This window comes from Podarcis muralis, chromosome 1 (genome assembly GCF_964188315.1).
Source record: "Podarcis muralis chromosome 1, rPodMur119.hap1.1, whole genome shotgun sequence".
NCBI classification, from domain to species: domain Eukaryota; kingdom Metazoa; phylum Chordata; class Lepidosauria; order Squamata; family Lacertidae; genus Podarcis; species Podarcis muralis.
The window spans coordinates 127,444,307-127,468,853 of record NC_135655.1 but is presented as its reverse complement, the minus strand read 5'-3'; the positions used below and the strand labels follow the sequence as shown (position 1 = coordinate 127,468,853).

The window sequence follows — 24,547 nt, the reverse complement described above, 5'->3', positions numbered from 1 at the left end:
TTTAAAATAACTTTTGTCCAAAAAAAACCCAGAAGCTTTTCTATTAGGAATTATAGGTACAGTACCAAGATTCCAAAGGACCAGAAAAGACGTTTTTTGTATGTGACAACAACCGCATGGATGTTACTAGCCCAGAGATGGAATTAAGAAACAATTCTGACCAGGTAAGAATGGCAAACCAAGTTGATGGACTATGCTGAAATGGCAAAATTAACTGGGGAGCTCGGAAACCAAGAGGACAAGAACTTTAAAAAATAATGGGGGAAATTTCTAATTTATTTATTTATAATTGTGGACAGATGAAAACATTAGCAGGATTTTAACCACACTTGTAAAGTAACAAAACTTATGGACAATTTCAGGGGTCAGCAAAGTTTTTCAGCAGGGGGCCGGTCCACTGTCCCTCAGACCTGGGGGGGGGGACTATATATTTTTGGGGGGAGGGGGAATGAACGAATTCCTATGCCCCACAAATAACCCAGAGATGCATTTTAAATAAAAGCACACATTCTGCTCATGTAAAAAGACGCTGATTCCCGGACCGTCCGCGGGCCAGATTTAGAAGGCGATTGGGCTGGATCCGACCCACAGGCCTTAGTTTGCCTACCCATGATTTAGACAGATGGAAAATTTGGATATGAGCCGATATGCAGTTGTAAACATTGTTTTTAGGACCCATGGAGGGAATTGGGGGGGGGGGACCGGGACATTGAGATTCAGAGGAATCTCATTCTATGGATTTTTAATTGATTTTGTTTTATGTTTATGTATTTTTAAAAAATAAAATAAAAATCTTACAAAAGAGAGAGACAAATGGACTGTGTAAACGGGGAGGAGCCGATTCCTGAGGATGCAAAACCCACTGAGAATTCTTATAGTTATAATGCAGTCAATTCATACTATCTTCACCAGGTTACAAAAAAATATATATGAGAGAAACCAGATATGAACATTGTTCCACAGGATCAGTTCCACATAGCCACCAGGTGCCTTTTCCCCATCCTCTGCCCCATGTGAACAGGATTGCATCCTGCATCAACTTCTGGACACATCCTAAGAACTCCACTGTCTCTCTCCAGACCTCGTGCAATAGACCCATTCTTCGCGATTCACCAATGATGTTCCTGTCTATCACCTGGCCCACTCCAAAACGACAACAGCAACAACAACTCACCTTTTGACAGATGGCCACTCGGACGTTGATATCTGCTCTGTGAGCCAGATGCACCACTGCTATAAAGTCCCTGTAATTCACAACTGGATCTGTGAAAAAGAAGGGTCATTTTATCATATGTGGTGGGAGTGTAAAAAGGTGAAAGGCTTCAGGGAGATAATACATATTGAGTTGAAAAAAATGTTGAATTATACATTTATAAAGAAACCAGAAGCATTTCTTTTGGGCATTGTTGGAAATGAGATAAATAGAAAAGACTGTAAACTCTTTTTATACGCGGTAACTGCAGCAAGAATATTACTGGCCCAAAAATGGAAGCAAGAAGAATTACCAACGTTGGAAGAATGGAGGATGAAATTAATGGACTATGCAGAATTGGATAAGCTAACAGGAAGGATCCAAAACCAGCGGGACCAGAGGTTCACCAAAGACTGCACTAAATTTACAGAGTATTTGAAAAGTTATTTGTGATGATCAAACTACGTTTGTAGGTTTATAAGAAGTTCTGTGAGGAGTAATTTAAGAAATATTGTAAAAATGGAAAGGGAGAGATGATCTGTTAAGAAATGTAAAGGCAATATTAAGTTAAGAATTGCAGGAGATGTGATTATGACGGAGGATTATCAGAGGAGCTGATGGAAGTCCAAATAAGAATATGTATGTAATAATTTGTGTGGTATGTCTTTAAAATTTTGTAAGCTAAAATTAATAAAAAATATTATAAAAAAAAAATTCACAACTGGATCTGTAGAGTAAGGATTCAAGACACGCATGATGAGAAAAAAGGGAAATGTCATCAGTCCACCCCCATCCCTTTTTCAACCACCAAATTGCAGAGGGTGGGGGGGGGGTTGTGTATTTGGACTTTGCCATGAAAACACTACAATGAATTGAAGTGATAAATGTATTTTTCCTATTTCAGAACGCAGACGAGAAGAAAAAACTGTTAGGGTTCGACCACACAGTGGGGAGCTTTTTAAAGCGCTGTAACAAGGGTGTCCCTGGAGCTTAAATTGAGGCTCCTCTAATAAAAAATAATATTTAGAACCCCCGTACCGCCCACAACGGGGTGAGCTCCCGTTGCTCGTTCCCTGCTCCTGCCAACCTAGCAGTTCAAAAGCACGTCAAAGTGCAAGTAGATAAATAGGTACCACTCCGGTGGGAAGGTAAACGGCGTTTCCATGCGCTGCTCTGGTTCGCCAGAAGCGGCTTAGTCATGCTGGCCACGTGACCCGGAAGCTGTACGCCGGCTCCCTCGGCCAATAAAGCGAGATGAGTGCCGCAACCCCAGAGTCGATCACGACTGGACCTAATGGTCAGGGGTCCCCTTTACCCTTACCGCCCACCTAGAATCCTGAAACACCCACTAGTGGGCGGTAGGGACCAGGCTGGCAACCCATGGTTTAGAGGATGGTGAGAAAGATATGCAGCCCTGTATTGGGAAGTTTGTAATGCTGTGTGTGTGTGTGTGTGCTGTAAGCCGCTCAGAGTGACTGGGGAAACCCAGCCAGTATAAATATTATTAGTATCAGTATTAATATTAGTATTATTAGTATTATTGAACCACCCAAGTACCTGCATGAAGAACTTGGTTGAGAAGGTTCTTAATAAGAGATGTGGTCACTGGAGATTCGTTCAGGAGCAGTCCTAGTCCGGAATACCCGACTTCTCTGAGTTTCATACGCTGTTTGCTCCGCTCATAGACTTTGGTGCACTTCAACATCTGCCCCATGATCTGCAAAGAAAGGCTGCGTGAAGGTCTTCCCTAGGTGGGCAGCCAGATCCAAACCTCCCCAGTAGCACTGATGCACACCAAAGACCCTTCTTCACAAGCAAGAAACCAGAAACCCAAGTCTGGCTGGGTTCTGGAGGTGGAAGGTGAATAGTTTCCTATTCATGATGGCTTCATCCCCCAAACAGTGCATGATCATAGAGGGGAGACATTTGCCCTGGTCTTCGCCATCCCATGTAGTGATCAGGTGGGATTGCTATTAGGAATTATAACAAATATAGAGTAAGCCATCTGTGTCAGCAATGAAAGCATTGCGTTGACTGGGTTTAAACTATTTTGATATGATTCTTGATCAATCCACACCTCTGCATCCCTGTTCCATTTCTCTTTCTTGACCAGTCACGTACACTGCCAGTTGCTTCGCCAAGCAGGCATCCTGGGTCATCAAAGACAGTGGGCAGTTTCTTTGCTGTAGCTTTTCTGATATGTTAATCTTAGGATGTTAATCTTAGGGCAAGGAAACAGATCTCACCTGAAGGTGATAATGATCGCTGTCTTCCTGGCCATCCTTCTTATCATGTGTATTGATTGTTTATTACCTCAGGGGTTGCCAAATGCACTCCTTTGCAGTTCTGTTTTGTTTACCCCAGAAATATGTGTGCTTAATTAGTTTTGGTAGTTTAACTTTGTCCCCATGTGGGGTTTGTTGCAATGCTCAGAAGAAATCTGATTGGTTCTTACAAACACTCTGTAAAAAGTTCTTTTGTGAATAAAACGACCTGGGCCAGAGGGTGGAGACACACATTATTATACGCATCCTTCCCAGAGTCTTGCTGGTTCAAGCCTCTGTGTGTATTCTTATTAATCAGAGTTCAATCCTTCCTTTACTTTGGGAACGCCTCAATCCCACTCATTTAGAACCAACTTCGACTCCAATCTACACAGGCCCACCCTGGCTACTATTTTCTCGGTCACGTTTGTGTCTCAGAATGCAAGAGAGCTAGCTTTCGTGTTGAGATTTATCAGATAATATTAGAAACAACCATAAAGAGGGTCCATTTATTCTCTAGACAGCGCTTGTATTGTTTCTAAGTCGTTTAAGGGTCCGTATGTCATTAGAACAAATTTCAAACAGGCACATTTATTTATTCTTAATAAATCGCAGTTCTACAGAACCCTTGCGGTAGCTCAGAACACACCATCAAACTAAGATTAAAAACAGCCATAAATGCAGTGCCAGCTTGAACAAGGACATGATTATTTAAAAAAAACCCAAAAGTCGATAAACACCTCTCAGGTGAAGACTGCAATCCTAAACCAACTTGCTTGCGAGCAGGTAGACACAGCAAGATCTATCATATTTTTCGCTCTATAAGATGCACCAGACCATAAGACGCACCTAGTTTTTGGAGGAGGAAAACAAGAAAAAAAAAATCTGAATCTCAGAAGCCAGAACAACAAGAGGGATCGCTGCGCAGTGAAAGCAGTGATCCCTCTTGCTGTTCTGGCTTCTGGGATAGCTGTGCAGCCTGCAATCGCTCCATAAGACGCACACACATTCCCCTTTACTTTTTAGGAGGGGAAAAGTGAGTCTTATAGAGCAAAAAATACGGTACTTCTGAGCAAATATACACAGTATTGGAGTTTAAAATTAGCTAATGGCAGCCAGTTTCCAGAAGCTGAAGCTATAACTGTACAACAGTTCAGCAAAGGGATATATATTTTTAAAAAGCTATTGGCTTGCATCCTATACAAGCTTTCATCGGTGTGCGCAGGACTCAAGTGTGCCAAAAGAAAGATGTTTCCTAGAAAATGTGGCTTCATCTTGCTAGATCTATCATTTTAGAGGAGATGAAGCAAGTTACCTTGAACACAAGCTCCCGCAGTCCGTCCGAGTACCTCTGGTTCAGCAGCAACGCATAGAGGATGTCTGCATTTCCTGGCTCAAAAAGCAACAAGAAAAGCTGCTCTCGAGTTGGGCTGGTGTGGAGCAGGCTGAAAAGTACTTCCAGGATGCCACAGAGCTTGGGGGAGAACAAAACTGAATCAAAAGTGCAAAAGCCACACAGTTCTCACTATTTTGTAAACTCATTGTAAACAGCTTTTCATTTCCAGAGAGGGGGGGGTGATTATTTGAAGCGAGGGGTTTCTCAAAAATGCCAGCGCCCCTAATGGAATTAGAACGGACCCAATCTGAGTCAGCCACAGCCCTATCTGGGATTTGCATGCTTTCTCCATGAACGTTTGTAGCTGGGGATCAGAGACTTGCCAGGAAGGGCAAAACAAGTGAAAAAGGCGGAGAGGTATTGAGCTGCTTGGATATTCAAGTCAGATACTCAGGGCTCAGCCAGACTTCCACTCACCCCACCGCCTTCCCTTGGGAAAAACTGCTCTTTACTGCTTAACTGGAACAAATTTCAATTGGTTGTTCCGCCGATTAATGGTTGTTCCTGTTCAGTAGTAAACAGCAGGTTTTCCGGGGGAAAGTGGTGGAACAAATGAAAATCTGTGCCTAGAAGGCACAGGACAAGCAGAAAACCTCTCAAATCCGTACGGTGCGGTACAAGTGATGTGTGGACAAGCCCTCGGTTGCCAATCAGACATTTTTACTCCTAAGTTTCCTACTTCTGTCTTTTAGAATAGATGCAGCAAACCCCAAATTGTGTGGATTTGTTATCTACTAGGGGTGGGCGGATCTATTTCTGTTCCATGCCAGTTTCATATACGGTGAGGGAAAGAAGTATTTGATCCCCTGCTAAATTTGCCCGTTTGCCCTCCGACGAAGAAATGACCAGTCCATAATTTTAATGGTAGGTTTATTGTAGCTGTGAGAGACAGAATAACAACAGGAAAACCCCCAGAAACCCAGAAGACAAAAGCCAGAGATTGATGTGCATTATAATGAGTGAAATAAGTATTTGATTCCTTATGGACTGGTCAGCGCACGGAAACGCTGTTTACCTTCCCGCCGGAGCGGTACCTATTTATCTACTTGCCCTTTGATGTGCTTTTGAACTGCTAGGTGGGCAGGAGCAGGGACCGAGCAACGGGAGCTCACCCCGTCGCGGGGATTCGAACCGCCGACCTTCTGATCGGCAAGCCCATGGCTCTGTGGTTTAGACCACAGCGCCACCCGTGTCCCTTTTTTGGCAACGGTAAAATGCACCAAATTCAAAAAGTGCCACATTAAAGCAGGGAAGGAAGAACTGAAGGCACTACCAAATTCATCCTTTGCAGACACAGCTGGAATTCAAGTTGAGGGTGCAAAGGAAGAAATGAAAAATTGAGAAAGCTCATGAGTCTTCCTTTGCAGCCATGGGTTTTCAAGTTGAACCATCTGACTTTAAACAGTATCAGGTCCCTGACAAGTGGGCAGTCAAACTGACTCATGGAGGGAGGCCCCCCCCCCCAGTTTTCGATCCAATGAGCTGGCCAGATCTAATTCCTCACCCCCTGGTTTAGCATAGCAACCTGCACTGAGGAAGTTCTGCTGAACCAGGTTTAGCAAAGCTACTTCAAACCCCGGTTATGAAGTGAATCCTGCTTAGTTCCAATGCAGAGATAACACTGAGCCGTGATTAGATCACTGCATGGAAGGGAGGGTGGAATTCGCTCTGGAGGAAGGGGAAAGAATTGCACGAGACAGCAGTGTGCTCTGGATTTACAAACCATGGGCTGCAGCACTCCATCTGCCCACACATAGCAGGGTAAAACAAATAGAATCCCCTTTAAGAAAGAAGAGTTTGTGGAAGGGGCTCTGTTACCTTATATGAAATACTTGCACTTAGCAGACGGTTTATGCAATATGCTATATATCATTATTGGGACACGGGTGGCGCTGTGGGTTAAACCACAGAGCCTAGGACTTGCCGATCAGAAGGTCGGCAGTTCGAATCGCCGCCACAGGGTGAGCTCCCGTTGCTCAGTCCCTGCTCCTGCCAACCTAGCAGTTCAAAAGCACATCAAAGTGCAAGTAGATAAATAGGTACTGCTCCGGCAGGAAGTTAAACACATTTCCGTGCGCTGCTCTGGTTCGCCAGAAGCGGCTTAGTCATGCTGGCCACATGACCCGGAAGCTGTACGCCAGCTCTCTCGGCCAATAAAGCGAGATGAGCGCCACAACCCCAGAGTCGGCCACGAATGGACCTAACGGTCAGGGGTCCCTTTAACTTTTATATATCATTATTTACATGCATTACATCTCTTCCCCCGCCCCCACTCCCATCTTTTTGAAGATGGAATAGAGAATGACCCCAAAAAAAGAAACCGTAGTTTAACACAGGCATGCTAAATACCTGCTCCTCATCGTTGATGGCTGCTATATAGCCCATGATGCTCTGCACTTCCTCATGAGCCCCACCTTTGCTCAGGAAGTACTTTATTAATCCATACAGAGACGTTCTTATTGTTTTAAGATCATCTGGCGCCAAGTCACTGTCTTTGGAGCTGTTTCTAACAAAAACAAGGAAAGAAGACTTCATCAAAATGATGGCGTACTATGAATACAAAAGAGGCCAGACCCAGGAGAACCTTAGTTCTTCCAGTTTTCTTTTCACAAAGCATTTCTCTCTTTGTATATAATTTACCTCTTTGTATGTAACAGCTACCCCTACCCATTCTGACTCTCTGGCACCCAATCTGCATAACCTAGCAATTCTAAAATATAGACGTGCTTCTGCTCTCACAAGATTGAATGTATTGCCCTCGGCTGTACTTGAGGGACGATTCCAACAGATTCCACACGAAAAACCTTTATGTCCCTGTGGAGATGGCAGTACTGAATCAGCGGCACATGTCCTTCTGGCCTGCACTCTTTATAAATCAGAAGGTCGGCAGTTTGAGATATATATATATAAAACTCTCTCTCTCTCTCTTTCTCTCATCAGAGCGGTTAAGACAAAACAATAAAATCGAGAAAAATTCACTGCCAGACGTCAAAGCATGCAAAAGTTAAAATGCACAACAAGCTAAGGAAACATGCAAGATTGCATACCCATAATAGATCCTCAGTGTATCCAGTAAAAACTGCACGCCATACTTTTTTCGGAAGAGCCTCCGACTGTCTTTGATAATTGTAGAAAGGTACTGGATGTGACCTACAAACATAACATTTCCCATCAGGGCAGGTCAGTCTAGCCTTTCATATATATGGCGAGTGCATTATGATACGTGCAGCAAACCAAGTTATGTTTCAGTGTTAATTTTAACAGCGCCTCGCCTCACCGATTCGGAATGGGAAGTCTCCCCGATTCCAGATGCTGAAGTCAAAAAGCAAGTGTTGATACATCTGCTGCAGAAGTGGTGCGTTTTTCGCCACAGAGACCTGTTCTATCAACAACTGGACGGCCATCAAGACATTCACATCCATGAAGCTGCTTGGCACCTAAGAAAGAGTCGGATAAATTTAGGTCTATCCCTTTATGTTCTATAAACTATAAAACAAATATTGCGACTGCGTATTTAAGCAGGTAGGCTTCCTGACAAATACGTTCTTAGTAAGAAAAACCAACCAGTTTTGTTTGCATGGAATAAGTCAACTTGAGACTTGAGAGAAGAGGTGTGCACAAGCTGAATTTACACTTTTTCTCACAGACTTGCAATTTTATTACAATAGACTATAACAGCTTTAGTTTAATAAATCAAATTCAAGTCTCTAATGCTAATATATGCACCCTTAATGTTAATGAATGACAGGGAGCTACAATCCTGTAGCATTTCAGGGGATAATTCAGACTGAAATTCCCAGGTGTCAAAAAAGGTCATTTATGTATGCCACTACTGCGGCCTGTGTTTTGTTAGCCCAAAAATGGAAAACGAGCGAAGTCCCAACCAAAGAAGATTGGCAACTTAAGTTGATAGAATATGCGCAGCTTGCAGACTTAACATATAGAATAAGAGAACAAGAAGAACATACGTTTAAAGATTATTGGAAAACGTTTATTGAATATATGGGAAATAACTGTGTACAGCTGAAAACGCTGGCAGCATTAGGATAGATTCAGCAGTGTAAATAAGCTATGATAGATGTAATAATGAATTACTGAATGGTATAGTTTCTGTAAAATATGCAGGGATTTTATGATATGTAAAATGAACCATGGAAAGAGGAGAAGGGAAGTCACTGATATCTTAAGGATGTAAAAATGAGAACGTGATAAAAAATTATATACAATTATGTAGCATTTTCATTGCACTTCACTGATCTACGCTGGAGTTCTTTGGTATGGATCCATGGGAAAATATATCTGGTTTGGATATACAGGGTGATTCCTTTAAAAATGGCCCCATGGATACAGAGTACACATGTTCCACAGGGCCTCTTTTAAAAGACTCACCCTGTACAACAATAGATTCACTGTAGTTCACAATGCACATATTTGTGAACAGAGAATCTGACAAGGCAACACTTGTCTACCAAAAATGAAAACATATACAAACTATGGTTTAACTATCCTACTCAGTACAATTGCTGGTATTAAATGTTGGTAGTTGCTGCGTACCTTCTGCAACAGGGCTCCTAAGGTTGCGACTCCATGCGAGTGAGCAAGATTATCCTGGTTGATTGGGTGCCTTTGAATAAAGTGCTTTATCATCAGGATGAAAGTTGCAACAATGTTCTTCTCTAAACGAGCCTCTGGAAGAAGGAATATAGGCTTTTAGCTAAAAAAAGTTAGCTCTGCTAAGCAATTGTGGAAGTAGAAAAAGAAAATGATCAAGAGAGGTTTTGTTGTTTGGGTGTATTGCTTTTCCCTGGGCTCATAAAAAAGGCTCTTTAAAATGCATACAGTTCTCGCCTTACCCGAAGCCTTGGTGGAGGTTAACACCACCCAATCTCCTTCTACAGGTGTCTGCAATTCAGGAGCAACCGATTCCACATCAAGCCTCTCAGGTAGTTGCCCATCAAGGTAGCTGATCTGTTCTAGCAGTGGAAACAGCACATTCAGTCCACCAACACAGTTGATCATATCCTTAAGAGAGGGAAGAGAGAGAAGGGATGGGAAGAGGAATGTGTAGTCAGTGTTTGGAAATCAACAACCAAAGAGCTTTGGTAAAGATCTGCGACTGTAAGTGAATTGGGATTCTTGTGAGCTTCTGAAACAAGCTGTAAATACTATATAGAGGCGAAGGTTAATAGCAAATCGCACTGCACCCTGCTTTCTGTCTGCACCCTACAGTCCTGTATTCCTGAAGGAGCGTCTCCACCCCTATCGTTCAGCCCAGACACTGAGATCCAGCGCCCAGGGCCTTCTGGCGGTTCCCTCATTGCGAGAAGTGAGGTTACAGGGAACCAGGCAGAGGGCCTTCTCGGTAGTGGCACACGCCCTGTGGAATGCCCTCTCATTAGACGTCAAGGAAATAAGCAGCTATCTTACTTTTAAAAGACATCTGAAGGCAGCCCTGTTTAGGGAAGTTTTAAATATTTAATACTGTATTGTTTTTAACACTCGATTGGGAGCTGCCCAGAATGGCTGGGGAAACTCAGCCAGATGGGCGGGGTATAAATAATAAATTATTATTATTATTATTATTATTATTATTATTATTCCTAAAAACATTGGATTTATTTGTGGGAAATGTATGGGGCTGCAAGTGGGGATGCCATGGAAGCAGAGGCAAAAACTTTTTCCCCTTCTCATGCCACTTTGGTCCCCGTAATCTAGAGTGAGAGACAGGTTTTGTCTCCTCCTCAACTGTGTCCCTTTCAGTTTCTCTCATATAATAACCTACTTCCAGAAGAGAAAGTAAGCAGAGATGCTGAAACTACCATGCACTTTACAGGTTAATGAATTAACTTCTTAACTCTCCATTGGGCTATATGTAGGTCTGATGCTACAACAATCCTCTGAACGTTTGGTAGAATCTAGGTAAAGGTAAAAAGGTAAAGCACCCCTGGACAGTTAAGTCCAGTCAAAGGCGCTCATCTCGCTTTCAGGCCAAGGGAGTCGCCATTTGTCCACAGACAGCTTTTCCGGGTCATGTGGCCAGCATGACTAAACCACTTCTGGCACAACGGGACACCATGATGGAAACCAGAGTGCACGGAAACACTGTTTACCTTCCCACCGCAGCGGCACCTATTTATCTACTCGCAATGGCGTGCTTTCAAACTGCTAGGCTGACAGAAAGCTGGGATAAAGCAATGGGAGCTCACCCCGTCACAGGGATTCGAACCGTCAACCTTCTGATTGGCAAGCCCAAAAGACTCAGTGGTTTAGACCACAGCGCCACCTGCACCCCAATTGGGAGAATCTACAACCCAGATGTCAAGAGTCAACACACGCTCTTCCTGCTCACTGCGACTGCAGAAAGTTGCGCTGCAGACTTGCCTTTAGAAACTCACAATTCTTTACACGAACAGTAAGACTTATTTCTAAATAGACCTACATAGGATTGCATTGCTATGAAAGTGTCAAGATTTTATGTACCCCTTTGTAAAGCACCTCCGAGGTATCTCTACTGACCTCCCCTGCCAGGTTTTTTGCTTTCCATCTACTCTCCCCATCCCTTCTTTGGTCTTAGAAACACACAGAGAGAGATAGAGAGGATTGAGACCATTAGCTGCACCAAAACGTTAAGTTGGGTGGTCATTTCTCATACACATAATATAATCCAAACCCTTATGGAATCCCACAGTCATTACAAGCCATTGGAGATGTTTACCTTGATGTCCCAGTTCACCACTTTGTTCCCTGTTAGCCTTCCATGTAGAAGATTGGGGGAAAGGTCAAGGCATATTGGGCTTCTGCAAGCCTGTCCGAAAAATAGGAGAAAATGAGCTAAGCACTCTTTAACAAATAAGCTCAGGCGCAGTACAGTGGTACCTTGGTTCTCAAACTTAATCCATTCCAAAACCAAGGCGTGCTTTCCCATAGAAAGTAATGCAAAGTGAATTAATCCGTTCTAGACTTTTAAAAGCAACCCCTAAAACAGCAATTTAACATGAATTTTACTATCTAACGAGACCGTTGATCCATAAAATGAAAGCAATAAACCATGTACTGCAGTGACACAATCAATCAATCAATCAATCAATCAGTAGCTGAACTGGGCTCCACACAGTCACAAAAACAAACACAAAAAAGAGCCGCAAAAACGCAAAATAAATAGCAAAACCAGACAAACCTCAGCGTAACACTCAATAAGTGTGGCACTCAAATCCGAAGCCTAACCCTCAAAACGGAAATGTGACACTCAAAACGGAGCACGTTCGGCTTCTGAAAAAAGTTCGCAAACCAGAACACTTACTTCCGGGTTTGCAGTGTTTGGGTTCCAAGTCGTTTGAGTACCAAGGCGTTTGAGAACCAAGGTACCACTGTACAGAAATTCTGCTTAGTTATCATGGCTAAAGCTGGTGATGTCCTCACCATATTTGTATAATCCTCTTCTAAAGCCATCAAAGCAAAACTACAAGAAAATGGAGTTCCTACCTTGGGAGTGTAATGAAGAAGCATTTTACTGGGCAAATCGGCTGCTTCGGAGTCTTGAGATTTCCATGGAGTTAAGCAGTTTGGACCTTCAAAATATTGGGGGGGGGGGGGGAGAGACACAAAAAGCCACAATAGGTTTAACATTTGTGCCGACAGCCTGACTTAACACCTACTCCCCAATCTAGCAAGAGAGATCCATGTGAAGAAGCAAAGCTGTCATGCAGACTGCCTATCGAGAGAGCTGAAGGTGCATCTCAATGTGTCTCAAATCTCATGACCATTTCCACACACACCCTCCCTGTTCCTCTGGCCTGGCTGGATGTTTCTTTTGAAGCAAATGTGGAAGTTCATCTGTCTCTCTGGGGCCACGGGCCCCATAGTATGTATGTAACAAGTGGTATGAAGCTAGACAGACAAAATACCGGTATATAACAGCCCAGATGCAGATGAAAACAGAAGAAAGGGGGGGGGAATGACACGTGTGGTTTTGAAATAAATAAATAACCGTTCCCCTCTTTATTTTCAACTTTCTTGGGCACATGAAACTAACCATAATTACCTTGAATTTCTGCTTAACCCTCAAGAAAGAAGGGCATTTTCGCTGGCCAGGTTTAATTCAAATCCATCAAACCTCCTTTGGGGAAGGTTCTCAGGCAGGGTGGAAGGAGAAAGAACTTGCCCATGCGAAGACCACCTGGTGGAAACCCTTACACATACGGTTCTCAATTGTAAACTATATGCTGATCTCCGCCAGCAATTTCTAGATTAACTCTGTATCCCCAAATGGAAACCTGAGTCAGAGGTCATACATTTTCTATTACTGGGGAATGATCAGGAGCTCACCAAGTTAGTGGCTAAATATCTCTATTTGGTTTTTTGTTGTCAAAATACACTGCAGACGTCTGATCTCCCTGAAGACCATGAGATGTGACAATAGACTGCTCCGCCTCCTTTCTTTCAGCAAATGTTTCGTGTCACTGGGGAAGTGGTAATTCTGTATTGATTTGTTTTGTTTCGGATGTTGTGTGTGATGCCAATAAAAGGTTTTACGAGTTCTCTAAATGGAAGCAACTAATTCATTCATAATATTTGTCACCAATGTGGTTCACACCTAAGTAAAAAGGGAAAGGGAAAGGACCCCTGGACGGTTAGGTCCAGTCAAAGGCGACTATGGGGTTGCAGCGCACATCTCGCTTTCAGGCCAAGGGAACCGGCATTTGCCCGCAGACAGCTTTCCGGGTCATGTGGCCAGCAGGACTAAACTTCTGGCACAACAGAACACCGTGACGGAAACCAAAGTGCACAGAAATGCCGTTTACCTTCCCATCGCAGCGGTACCTATTTATCTACTTGCACTGGCGTGCTTTCAAACTGCTAGGTTGGCAGGAGCTGGGACAGAGGAACAGGAGCTCACCCCATTGTAGGGATTCGAACTGCCGACCTTGTGGTCGGCAAGCCCAAGAGGCTCAGTGGTTACTTAATGGGATACTAATACAGATGCCAACTTTACTAATACATTTGCCAACTTTACTGTTCTATTGGCACAGATGACACACATGGCTAAAGTATAAGCAGAGTTCCATTTGTAATATGAGTGTGAAGCTAGTTATGAAGCACGGGAGAAAATCAAGGGCAAATCGCAGAACTGTGTGCGTGTGTTTATGAACACACATTTCCGTGAGAGATAAAGTTAGCAAAAAATAAGAAGGTAGAGAAAACAAATGAGACTAAATTGGGGCAAATTAACCTTTATAAAAGCAGGGACTAGACAGGGGAAGCAACTATGTCAGTTCAGAGCCTTGCAAAGCGCCCTGTGATCCTCAGGTGAAGGGCAGTACAGAAATTTAATTAGGTACTATTAATAATAATAATAATAGACCATAGCAACTGGAAACAAAAGAGATTCCTAGGCAGACTAAAACTTAAGAACAACAGAAGAGGGGTTGAAATACCCAAAGTAAACTGCACTTTCCAGAGATGGAAAGCAGCTAAAGTCCCTACCAGAGAAGAATGGCGGATGAAGTTGATGGACTATGCTGAAATGGCTAAAATACCAGAAGAATCAAAAATCAGGAAGAACATAATTTTAATAAGGATTGGGGAAAATTTATAACTTATCTTAAAGACCATTGTGATCAGTTAAAATTGTTAGTAGGATTGGAATATCACTTGTAGTTTAAGGGTGAATTATGGATACAATGGAGATGTAAAAGATTTGGACTATTGTAAAAGATGCAGAAAGGGACACGGGTGGCGCTGTGGGTTAAACCACAGAGCCTAGGACTTGCTGATCAGAAGGTTGGCGGTTCCAATCCCCGTGACGGAGTGAGCTCCTGTTGCTCAGTCCTAGCTCCTGCCAACCTAGCAGTTTGAAAGCACGTCAAAGTGCAAGTAGATAAATAGGTACCACTCCGGCAGGAAGGTAAACGGCATTTCCGTGTGCTGCTCTGGTTCACCAGAAGCAGCTTAGTCATGCTGGCCACATGACCCAGAGGCTGTACGCCGGCTCCCTTGGCCAATAAAGCAAGATGAGCGCTGCAACCCCAGAGTCAGTCATGACTGGACCTAATGTTCAGGGGTCCCTTTACTTTACCTTAAAAGATGCAGAAGGAAATGATTAATAACAGGACCCACAAAGAGGAGGAAGTCCAGCAGATTCCTTGGAATCTTTATTTTTTATTTATTATTATTATTATTATTATTATTATTATTATTATTATTATTATTATTAATGCTTGATAGATCTCTGTAAAATTTTAATGTGAAAAACCAAACTGCGCTTCGGCATGCTCACCTGCCAAATACAACGCTTTCACATGAGTAGGCTGCAACGCTTCGTGAAATATGATGACTGATCCAAGCTGGCCTTCGAGAGAGGTAGGGCATCCCCACTCGCTGTCCTGCGTTCCTGCCGAGATCAGCTTAGTGATGTGTTCCGGCTTGCCCAGCAGCCCGCTCCAGCTGCCTGGGCTAAGAATACCACCCAGCGACGTCCGATGGGGAAGAGCAGGGGATGAAAAGGGCGGATCTGGGATCTGGGATGGCGGTGGAGTAGTTGTCCTTTGGCCAGCAGAACCAATGCAGCAAGAAGTAAAAGACTGGAGAATTTCCCACATGTGGCAAAAAAACACAAAAAAAACCCCACAGATCACAAATTAGTAAATTAAATGCAGTTTGGCACATACAAACAGATAGCCATAAAGGGCCAAAATTATCACTGTGTGAAGATCTCGGTCTTTTGACAAACATTTGGCCTCTCAAGTGTTACCTTTAATCTCCTTAGAATGCTAATTTCAAAGAAGAGAAGAAGAAGAAGAAGAGTTTGGATTTGATATCCCGCCTTTCACTCCCTTTAAGGAGTCTCAAAGCGGCTAACATTCTCCTTTCCCTTCCTCCCCCACAACAAACACTCTGTGAGGTGAGTGGGGCTGAAAGACTTCAGAGAAGTGTGACTGGCCCAAGGTCACCCAGCAGTTGCATGTGGAGGAGCGGAGACGCGAACCCGGTTCACCAGATTACGAGTCCACCACTCTTAACCACTACACCACATTGGCTCACAAATAGTTTTATCTCCTGTCTCTTGCCACTGGTTATGAGCTGCGGCTTTTGTTTCTTGTTTTTTTAAGTTGTCTTTTAAATGACTGTAAGCTGCCTTAAGCATTTTAATACAGAGGCAGGGTAAAATATCTTTAATAAAATTTCATATAGGTATATGTTCTCATACAAGCACATATCTATTATGTGCGGTGCTTTTTTTCTAAAAAAATGTTTAGGGGTACTCTCATTTTCCTACTCCTACTGAAATACTGCCCCTCAACGAGGCCAAACTTAAGATTCACAAAATGCGCACCCCCAGGAAAAAAAGCACTGATTATGTGTGAATTTTATGTCAAAGGCCATAAAAAACTTTACGTTGGTCTTTAGTGTGACCAAACTCTCTCTCAAAAAAAAAATTGGATCGAAGGGGGAAAGTGAGGTATGACAAAAGCACAGACTTACTTCATTCATGGCAGGAAATCTGAGGGGCGCCGAGATCTTCTGCTGTCCATTCACATAAATATATACAAGGCTTTGACCAAAGGGCCTCTTCCCGGGCATATGAACAATGCTTATGTTGTGCTGTTGAAAAAATAGATAATATTGTTCAGTCATCATCATTAATTCTATGGAAGAGTTACAAGTGGGTAATTGTTGCTAGATTTTGCATCCAGGAACATTATCTATCTATATGCATCCATCTCCAAACACCATGAAAGAAATATAATACTGTAATTTTTGCTCTATAGGATGCACTCGACCATAGGACGCACCTTGTTTTAGAGAGGGAGAACAAGGGGAAAAAAATTCTCCCCCTCTCTGCTCAGCGCCCCTTCAGTGAAGTGGCAGGAGAAACGGAGCCCCTTCCATTTCTCCTCCCGCTTCGCTGAAGGGGCGCTGCGCAGCTCTCCCTCTCTGCTGAAGCCAGGAGAGTCTTGCTCTCCCGGCTTCAGCAAAAGGAACCTGAAGCCTCCGGAGCGCAGCAGGACCTCCCGCTGCGCTCCGGAGGCTTCAGGCAGCTATCCCTGAAGCCTGGAGAGCGAGAGGGGTTGGTGCACACCGACCCCTCTCGCTCTCCAGGCTTCAGCGAAAGCAACACAAAGCCTCCGGAGCGCGGAGGGAGCGCTCCCTCTGCGCTTCGGAGGCTTCGCGTTGCTATCGCTGAAGCCAAGGAGCCTGCATTCGCTCCATAGGACGCACACACATTTCCCCTTAATTTTTGGAGGGGGAAAAGTGCGTCCTATAGAGCGAAAAATATGGTAAGCAATTGCAGTAGATTACTTATTAGATCACTAGGAACAGACCTAGATTTTCTCATTGGTCTGAGAGAGACATAATGCTCGCTGAGGAGCAAGTCTTGCGTCTCTATCCTATCATGCTCAAATTCCTCTCACCTTTCCTATACCCGGGAATGTTGCTCCATCCGAGCATTGTAAATCATTGGTACAACGCATGCGGAGACACTCCTAAGCACCCTTTAGAGAACTGATTAAACCTAAGAAATGCAATAAAGTTTAGGAGCCTCCATGGGTTCATCTTAATCTGATTTAACAACAGTCAGACACCCCAAATTGTGACCTATACAGACCAGATTAGCGAGACCTGGGGATCACAAGGACGTGGTTACCGTATTTTTCGCTCTATAACACGCACCAGACCATAACACGCACGTAGTTTTTAGAGGAGGAAAACAAGAAAAAACTATTCTAAACAAAACAGTGGATGTATGATTTTTGTGGTTCATGCTGTGGCCACAGACATGTGATCTGACGGTGAGTTTGGGGTAGCCCAATGCAAAAATCCTGAGGATCCATGTGGATCCATGCTAAAGTCGCCCTAAAGTCGCAGGGGCGCTGGGGGAGTGAACAGGAAGCAGGAGGAGGAGAACAATCCCTCTCACACACAGACACACACACACACAGAGTATCAATCCTAAAGTCGCAGGAGAGCGCAGGGGCGCTGGGAGTGGGAAGCAAGAGAAGGAGAACGATCCCCCCCCCTCTCTCACACACACACACACACACACAGTATCAATCCTAAAGTCGCAGGAGAGCGCAGGGGCGCTGGGAGAGTGAAGGGGAAGCAAGAGGAGAACGATGCCTCACACACACACACACACAGACACACACACACAGACACACACACACACACACACACACAGTATCAATCCTAAAGTCGCAGGAGAGCGCAGGGGCGCTGGGAGTGGGAAGCAAGAGAAGGAGAACAATCCCCCCCCTCTCTCTCTCACACACACACAGTATCAATCCTAAAGTCGCAGGAGAGCGCAGGGGCGCTGGGAGAGTGAAGGGGCAGCAAGAGGAGAATGATGCCTCACACACACACAGACACACACACAGACACACACACACACAGAGTATCAATCCTAAAGTCGCAGGGGCGCTGGAAGTAGCAGGGGCGCTGGGAGAGTGAAGGGGAAGCAAGAGAAGGAGAACGATGCCTCACACACAGAGAGACACACAGAGTATCACTCCTAAAGTCGCAGGAGAGCGCTGGGGCGCTGTGAGAGTGAACAGGAAGGAGGAGGAGGAGAACGATAGCTCAAGCACACACACACACACACACACACACACACACACAGCCCCTACAGTGGCTGATCCAAAATCGGACAGCAAAAAACTGCAGGCAGGGACACGGGGTTGTTTTAAAGCAACCAGCCCCGATCTGCTTCTCTCCCTCCTCCCGGCTAGGCTGGCTGAAAAGCTTTGCTGCTACTTAGCAGCTCAGTGGAGAAGAGAGAGGGACATGGAGCACGGGGTTGTTTTAAAGCAACCAACCCCGCTCTGCTTCTCTCCCTCCTGCCCGGCTCGGCTCGCTGACAGGAGCCGCTTACACCCGCTTTGCAGTTTCAAAGAGAGCCACGGACTGCTCACAACTGCAGCGGATTCCCCTGCCATCTGTAGGCATTCGCTCCATAACACGCACAGACATTTCCCCTTACTTTCCAGGAGGAAAAAACTGCATGTTATAGAGCGAAAAATACGGTACATCTTTACATCATGACTGCCTTCAGATGATAATATCTTTGCTTAAGAAGGCAAGGTATGAATGAGTTTTGTGTCCGTACATGCAGTCTTCGACTACAACGGAATAAACAAAAAAAGGGCAAGCTATAATAAACCATGGTTTCCTGTTACATCTGAGCCAAGTCTGGAGCAAGTCAGCATCTCAAAACATGGTCTGAAGCCGGTTTATGTCGCTCCAAACCCAATGATCATAGTTTTCCATCGTTGGGAACTATGGTTAATTGAAGACTTATGGGTATAATTGCACTATGCCAAGAACATAGGAAGGAAGGGATGACATGAGGATGGAGAATCCGGGGAAAGGTTTTGTGCCTTAACCCGAAAGCCGGTCATTTGAACTTGGTCAATTATCTTATCCTGACAGGGAATTCCCAGTGCCTCACCAACAGAGAGCCAAGTCCACTTTTAAAAGGGTCCTATTGCATTACAGGGATGCGGGTAGCGCTGTGGGTTAAACCACAGAGCCTAGGACTTGCCAATCAGAAGGTTGGCAGTTCGAATCCCCGCGACGGGGTGAGCTCCCGTTGCTCGGTCCCTGCTCCTGCCCACCTAGCAGTTCAAAAGCATGTCAATTGCAAATAAATAGGTACCACTCTGGCGGGAAGGTAAACGGTGTTTCCGTGCCCTGCTCTGGTTCGCCAGAAGCGGCTTAGTCATGCCGGCCACATGACCCAGAAGCTGTATGCCGGCTCCCTCGGCCAATAAAGCGAGATGAGCGCCGCAACCCCAGAGTCGGCCACGACTGGAGCTAATGGTCAGGGGTCCCTTTACCTTTTTATTGCATTACAACAAGGTCAGCTGAAACAGTCTCTCTTACCCAAAGAGAATCACAGAAGCAATGATCCGACAGCATCACGGTCGCATATTCCTTCTTCGTACACACAGCAACCACTAGCATCCCTGAACACGTAATAAAGGCCTCAAACCCTGTTCCATTGCCTGTAAAAAAGCTACAGATATATATATATTTAATGAATATGGTCAGCTCTTCAGAGGCACACATTGGCAGATAATAATAAACATTTATTTTGCAATGAGTTATAATTGTCTCCACAAGGGTGGTGGGCCCCCAGGCTCATTTGAAGCTAGTCTGATTATTTCAGACGGAAGGGCAATCTTAGACCTGGGCGTACTTATCTTTCCAGGCAGATCATTTTTATATCTCTCAGATTCTACCAATTTCAGCATGGAACCACTTCTGAGAGAAGCTCTCTCCTAGCAGAGCTACGCAAATTGCTGTTTAACTGAGGCTGTCTGAAATTCTATAGGTAGCTTAGTTTACGTGTTCTACGGACCATAAACATCATATAAAGGTTATCAAGACAGCCGCAGAAGAGGGGGGAAATACAAGATACATCCCCAAAGATTGCGCCTTTTAAATAAAAGGATAAGAAAATCTACGATCAAAAATCATTTGAGAATACAGATAGTCTTGACTCAGAACTTATCCTCCCTTTTTAAATACACAGTGAACTGAGTACAGTATGTATTTCAATAGGTGGCAATCTTCACCAACACTATGTTAAATCCCAGGCACAGACAACAGTAGCGTTGTTAGAGAAAACATGAAAATGGGTCACTAATCTATTCCAGTCAGTTTTTTTGTTGTGTTTTTTTTAAAAAAAGATTACTATCTACAGTAGTACTTCACACTGAAATGAAATAGCCAGTGAAGTTTTGTTGTTGTTGTTTTTTAAAAATACTTAACACAATCAATCACTGGCTATTTCATTTCAGTGTAATCAAAAAGGAAGTTCCCTTTACATTTCAAGCTGGAATTATATGTTTTTTGGAAGTTATTATATTATATACCAGTTTCAGTGACTTTTTAGGACTCAGGTATGTCGTTATCAGACCTTGCGCAACCCCCATGCAAACTGGCCAGACCCCAAGACCAAAAATACAGAAAACCTCCCAGCTTACCTTGCTTCCAAAAGCAGGGATTTTGGCTGCATTAGGAGCACAGTGGCAGGGAAGGAGGTTCAAATGACCTTGCTCCTATTGGCCCTGCAATCTAAGAGATGGCGCTGTGGTCTAAACCACTGAGCCTCTTGGGCTTCCCAATCAGAAGGTCAGCGGTTCGAATCTCTACAACGGGGTGAGCTCCTGTTGCTCTGTCCCAGCTCCTGCCAACCTAGCAGTTTGAAAGCATGCCAGTGCTAGTAGATAAATAGGTACCACTGCGGCGGGAAGGAAAACGGCATTTCCATGCGCTCTGGCTTCCATTCCGCCAGAAGTGGTTTAGTCATGCTGGTCACATGCCCTGGAAAAGCTGTCTGTGGGCAAACTCCGGCTCCCTCGGCCTGAAAGCGAGATGGGTGCCGCAACCCCATAGTCCCCTTTGACTGGACTTAACCATACCGGGGTCCTTTACCTTTTCTTTTACCTAAGAGATCTCCACAGAGAGACCAAGTCACTGTCACTCTCCGCGGCCTGCCCTATAAAAACGACGCATGAGAGCCAGCAAAAACTACGTCCTGAATAGATGGATTCCAAGTGCTGATCATAACACCCTTCTTTATGCAGACAATGGCATTCTGACTGGCTGGCTGGCCATTGCCAGACAGAAGAAACGAAGGCTCAATTGAAGGCTGACGGATGCCCTCACCCTTCCAGTATGTTACTGATCATTGGAACTGCTTGGAAAGGAAGTATTTTTCTGCAGGCGAAGCCACAGTGGTGCCACCTAAAAAAATAGACTGACACACTGTGCTCCTATTGACCTCCCCTAAAGGACCTTTAAAAAAAATAAATATGTGTGTACTTTGAAGAAACTGGTAATTTACACAAGGTTTGGCTGCTGATAAACTATCTTAAACTATAAGATAATAATAATAATAATAATAATAATAATAATAATAATAATAATAATAATAATAATAATTTATTATTTATACCCCGCCCATCTGGCTGAGTTTCCCCAGCCACTCTGGGCGGCTCCCAATCAAATGTTAAAATATTATGCTGCAAAAGAGATCAGCTTTGTTGATAAGTGTCTTGAGAGCCCTCTTCTACCTGCTTCTGAAATCCCCTGGAGCAGAGAAATCGTTTCCCAGCGCTATTTCACTGAGGCTGCATAAGCACCATCCGTCAAAAGCACATTTAAAGCTTATTTTCTTCCCAAAAAGATTCCCCTGGACTATAGTTTGCTAACTCTGTGAGGGGTAAACTATAATTCCCATGGTTTTCTTGGGGGGGGGGCACAGTGATGCCACCCACAAACAAAAAGACCGACACAGAGAGCAGAGAGGGAATCTGGCATGGAGGAAGGGGAGAGGGAGGGAAGGTTGAGGTTCGGTGGCCCTAGCTCCTTTCTGAAACAGCAGTTTCAAATCGTGCAAATGTGCACATGCACACCAGTCATGTCCACCTTTTCCTCCATCTCACCCAAGCATACACTCTTCCCTAAGCATTCTTCCTCTTAGTACCCACCTCGGCCCAGTACGTATGCCTGAAGGAGTGTCTCCACCCCCATCATTCAGCCCGGACACTGAGGTCCAGCACCGAGGGCCTTCTGGCAGTTCCCTCCCTGCGAGAAGTGAGGTTACAGGGAACCAGGCAGAGGGCCTTCTTGGTGGTGGTGCCCTCCTTGTGGAACACCCTCCCTTCAGATGTCAAGGAAATAAACAATTATCTGACTTTTAGAAGACATCTGAAGGCAGCCCTATTTAGGGAAGTTTTTAATGTTTGATGTTTTATTCTGCTTTTACTGCTCTGCTCAGAGTGGCTGGGAAACCCAGCCAGATGGGCAGGGTATAAATAATAAAATGATGATGATGATGATGACGACGACGATGATGCCCTGGGTACAGTGGTACCTCGGGTTACATACGCTTCAGGTTACAGACGCTTCAGGTTAACCCAGAAATAGTACCTCGGGTTAAGAACTTTGCTTCAGGGTGAGAACAGAAATCGTGCACCAGCGGCGCAGCAGCAGTGGGAGGCCCCAATAGCTAAAGTGGTCTTCAGGTTAAGAACAGTTTCAGGTTAAGAACAGACCTCCAGAATGAATTAAGTTCTTAACCCAAGGTACCACTGTACACAGCTGGCCTCGGCCCAGTATACCTGAACGAGCGTCTCCACCCCCATCGTTCAGCCTGGACGCTGAGATCCAGCGCCAAGGGCCTTCTGGCGGTTCCCTCGTGGCGAGAAACAAAGCTACAGGGAACCAGGCAGAGGGCCTTCTCGGTAGTGGTGCCCGCCCTGTGGAACGACCTCCCACGAGATGTCAAAGCGATAAACAACTACCTGACATTCAGAAGACATCTTAAGGCAGCCCTGTTCAGGGAAGTTTTTAATGTGTGACATTTTAGTGTATTTTTGGTCTCTGTGGAAGCCGCCCAGAGTGGCTGGGGAAACCCAGCCAGATGGGTGGGGTACAAATAATAAATTATTATTATTATTATTATTATTATTATTACTTACAAAGCTTTCCCACTCTCCCCCGCCTTCCAAAACCCACAACAGGCTTCCTCCTTAACGTTAATCGGCTGTGCAAAGGGGCTGTTTGAAACTAAGATTGGCTATGCTGCCATGTAGAAGAAGTCAAGCAAGCAGCTGTGCAAAAGGGCATCAAAAAAGCTCGTGAACCTCAGCTTGCTTGCCAATTGCCACAGATCTGGGGATTCCCCCCTCTTTCCTGCCATGGCAGTCGCCATACCTGTAGAGCTGTTTCCTCTTGGGCCCCTTGCCGCTGGCACCAGGAGTCGTTTGTTTTTGGTCCAGGCACAGCCAAGCGCTGAAAGCAAACGCGGAGCCCGGCCACTTGTGAATAGGTGGGACTGCAATGCCCGCCATGCTGTGGGAGAGGTCAAAATACTGCAAGGCGCTATCCAGGCCCTGCTTCCGGGCCATCGTCAGAATTGCGCGCATCACCGGGACAACGTAAGGGTGCGTCTGTTTGGGGTCCTTAGTCCTCAGCAGCCGAATGAGCTGGTGGAGTTCTTCGGAGCTCATCGACTGGCTCCCCAGGGAGCCCAAGAGGACAATCAGGTTCTCGGCGCAGGCTCCGTGGAGCAGGGTGTGTTGGCCGAGGGTCTCCACGATGCGGAGGACCATGTTCGTATTGACACAGACGGCCCGGCTCTGCCGGTTGATGCAGCAAATTCGCTTCAGCAAGCTTGAGATGAAGACCTGGAGATCGTGCGACTCGAGATCTGGGAGCCACTGAATCAACAACAACAAGGGCTGGACGTTGCTTATGCCCAGCATCCCAACAGACGCGTGCTCACCTTCAACGGCCTTTGGGGAAAGGAAACGGAATGGTTACCAGAAGCTAACAGGAACAGCGGCAACAGCAGCAACTGGAGAGTTTGTGGCACCTGAAAGACCAGCAGATTTTTGCGTGGCATAAGGCTGCCACTGACTTTCATGGAGGCCACGAGCGGATGGCACTAGACAAGAGCTTATGCTAACATAAAGCCGGCGTCTCTTTCACGTGCCGCAAATATTTCTGCTGAAACAGAGTAACTTGGGCTCTAGAAATTATTGGATAGTAATTTATTTGCAAATTAAAGCTCATTTCCACAATATGCCGTATTTTTCGCTCTATAAGATGCACCAGACCAAAAGACGCACCTAGTTTTTGGAGGAGGAAAACAAGAAAAAAAATATTCTGAATCCCAGAAGCCAG

At 44.8% G+C, this 24,547-nt stretch overlaps 1 protein-coding gene across 6 annotated transcripts in view; it reads right to left on the bottom strand.

Moving 5' to 3' along the window:
• Positions 1-24,547, bottom strand: part of NBEAL1 (neurobeachin like 1) — a 139,613-nt gene that overhangs the window by 52,956 nt on the left and 62,110 nt on the right. For all 6 annotated transcript variants that reach the window (XR_013390553.1, XR_013390554.1, XR_013390555.1 and 3 more), the window contains 14 exons: positions 23,576-24,156; positions 19,733-19,865; positions 16,334-16,453; positions 15,129-15,432; positions 12,335-12,420; positions 11,568-11,657; positions 9,706-9,874; positions 9,407-9,540; positions 8,130-8,289; positions 7,900-8,002; positions 7,202-7,358; positions 4,772-4,930; positions 2,750-2,909; positions 1,175-1,263 (listed from right to left, as the gene is read on the bottom strand). Coding sequence is in view for 3 of the 6 variants with exons in the window: in XM_077918182.1 (XP_077774308.1) it covers positions 1,175-1,263; positions 2,750-2,909; positions 4,772-4,930; positions 7,202-7,358; positions 7,900-8,002; positions 8,130-8,289; positions 9,407-9,540; positions 9,706-9,874; positions 11,568-11,657; positions 12,335-12,420; positions 15,129-15,432; positions 16,334-16,453; positions 19,733-19,865; positions 23,576-24,156 (2,445 nt within the window). In the remaining 3 variants the exon portion in view is untranslated. The remainder of the gene's footprint in view (positions 1-1,174; positions 1,264-2,749; positions 2,910-4,771; positions 4,931-7,201; positions 7,359-7,899; positions 8,003-8,129; positions 8,290-9,406; positions 9,541-9,705; positions 9,875-11,567; positions 11,658-12,334; positions 12,421-15,128; positions 15,433-16,333; positions 16,454-19,732; positions 19,866-23,575; positions 24,157-24,547) is intronic.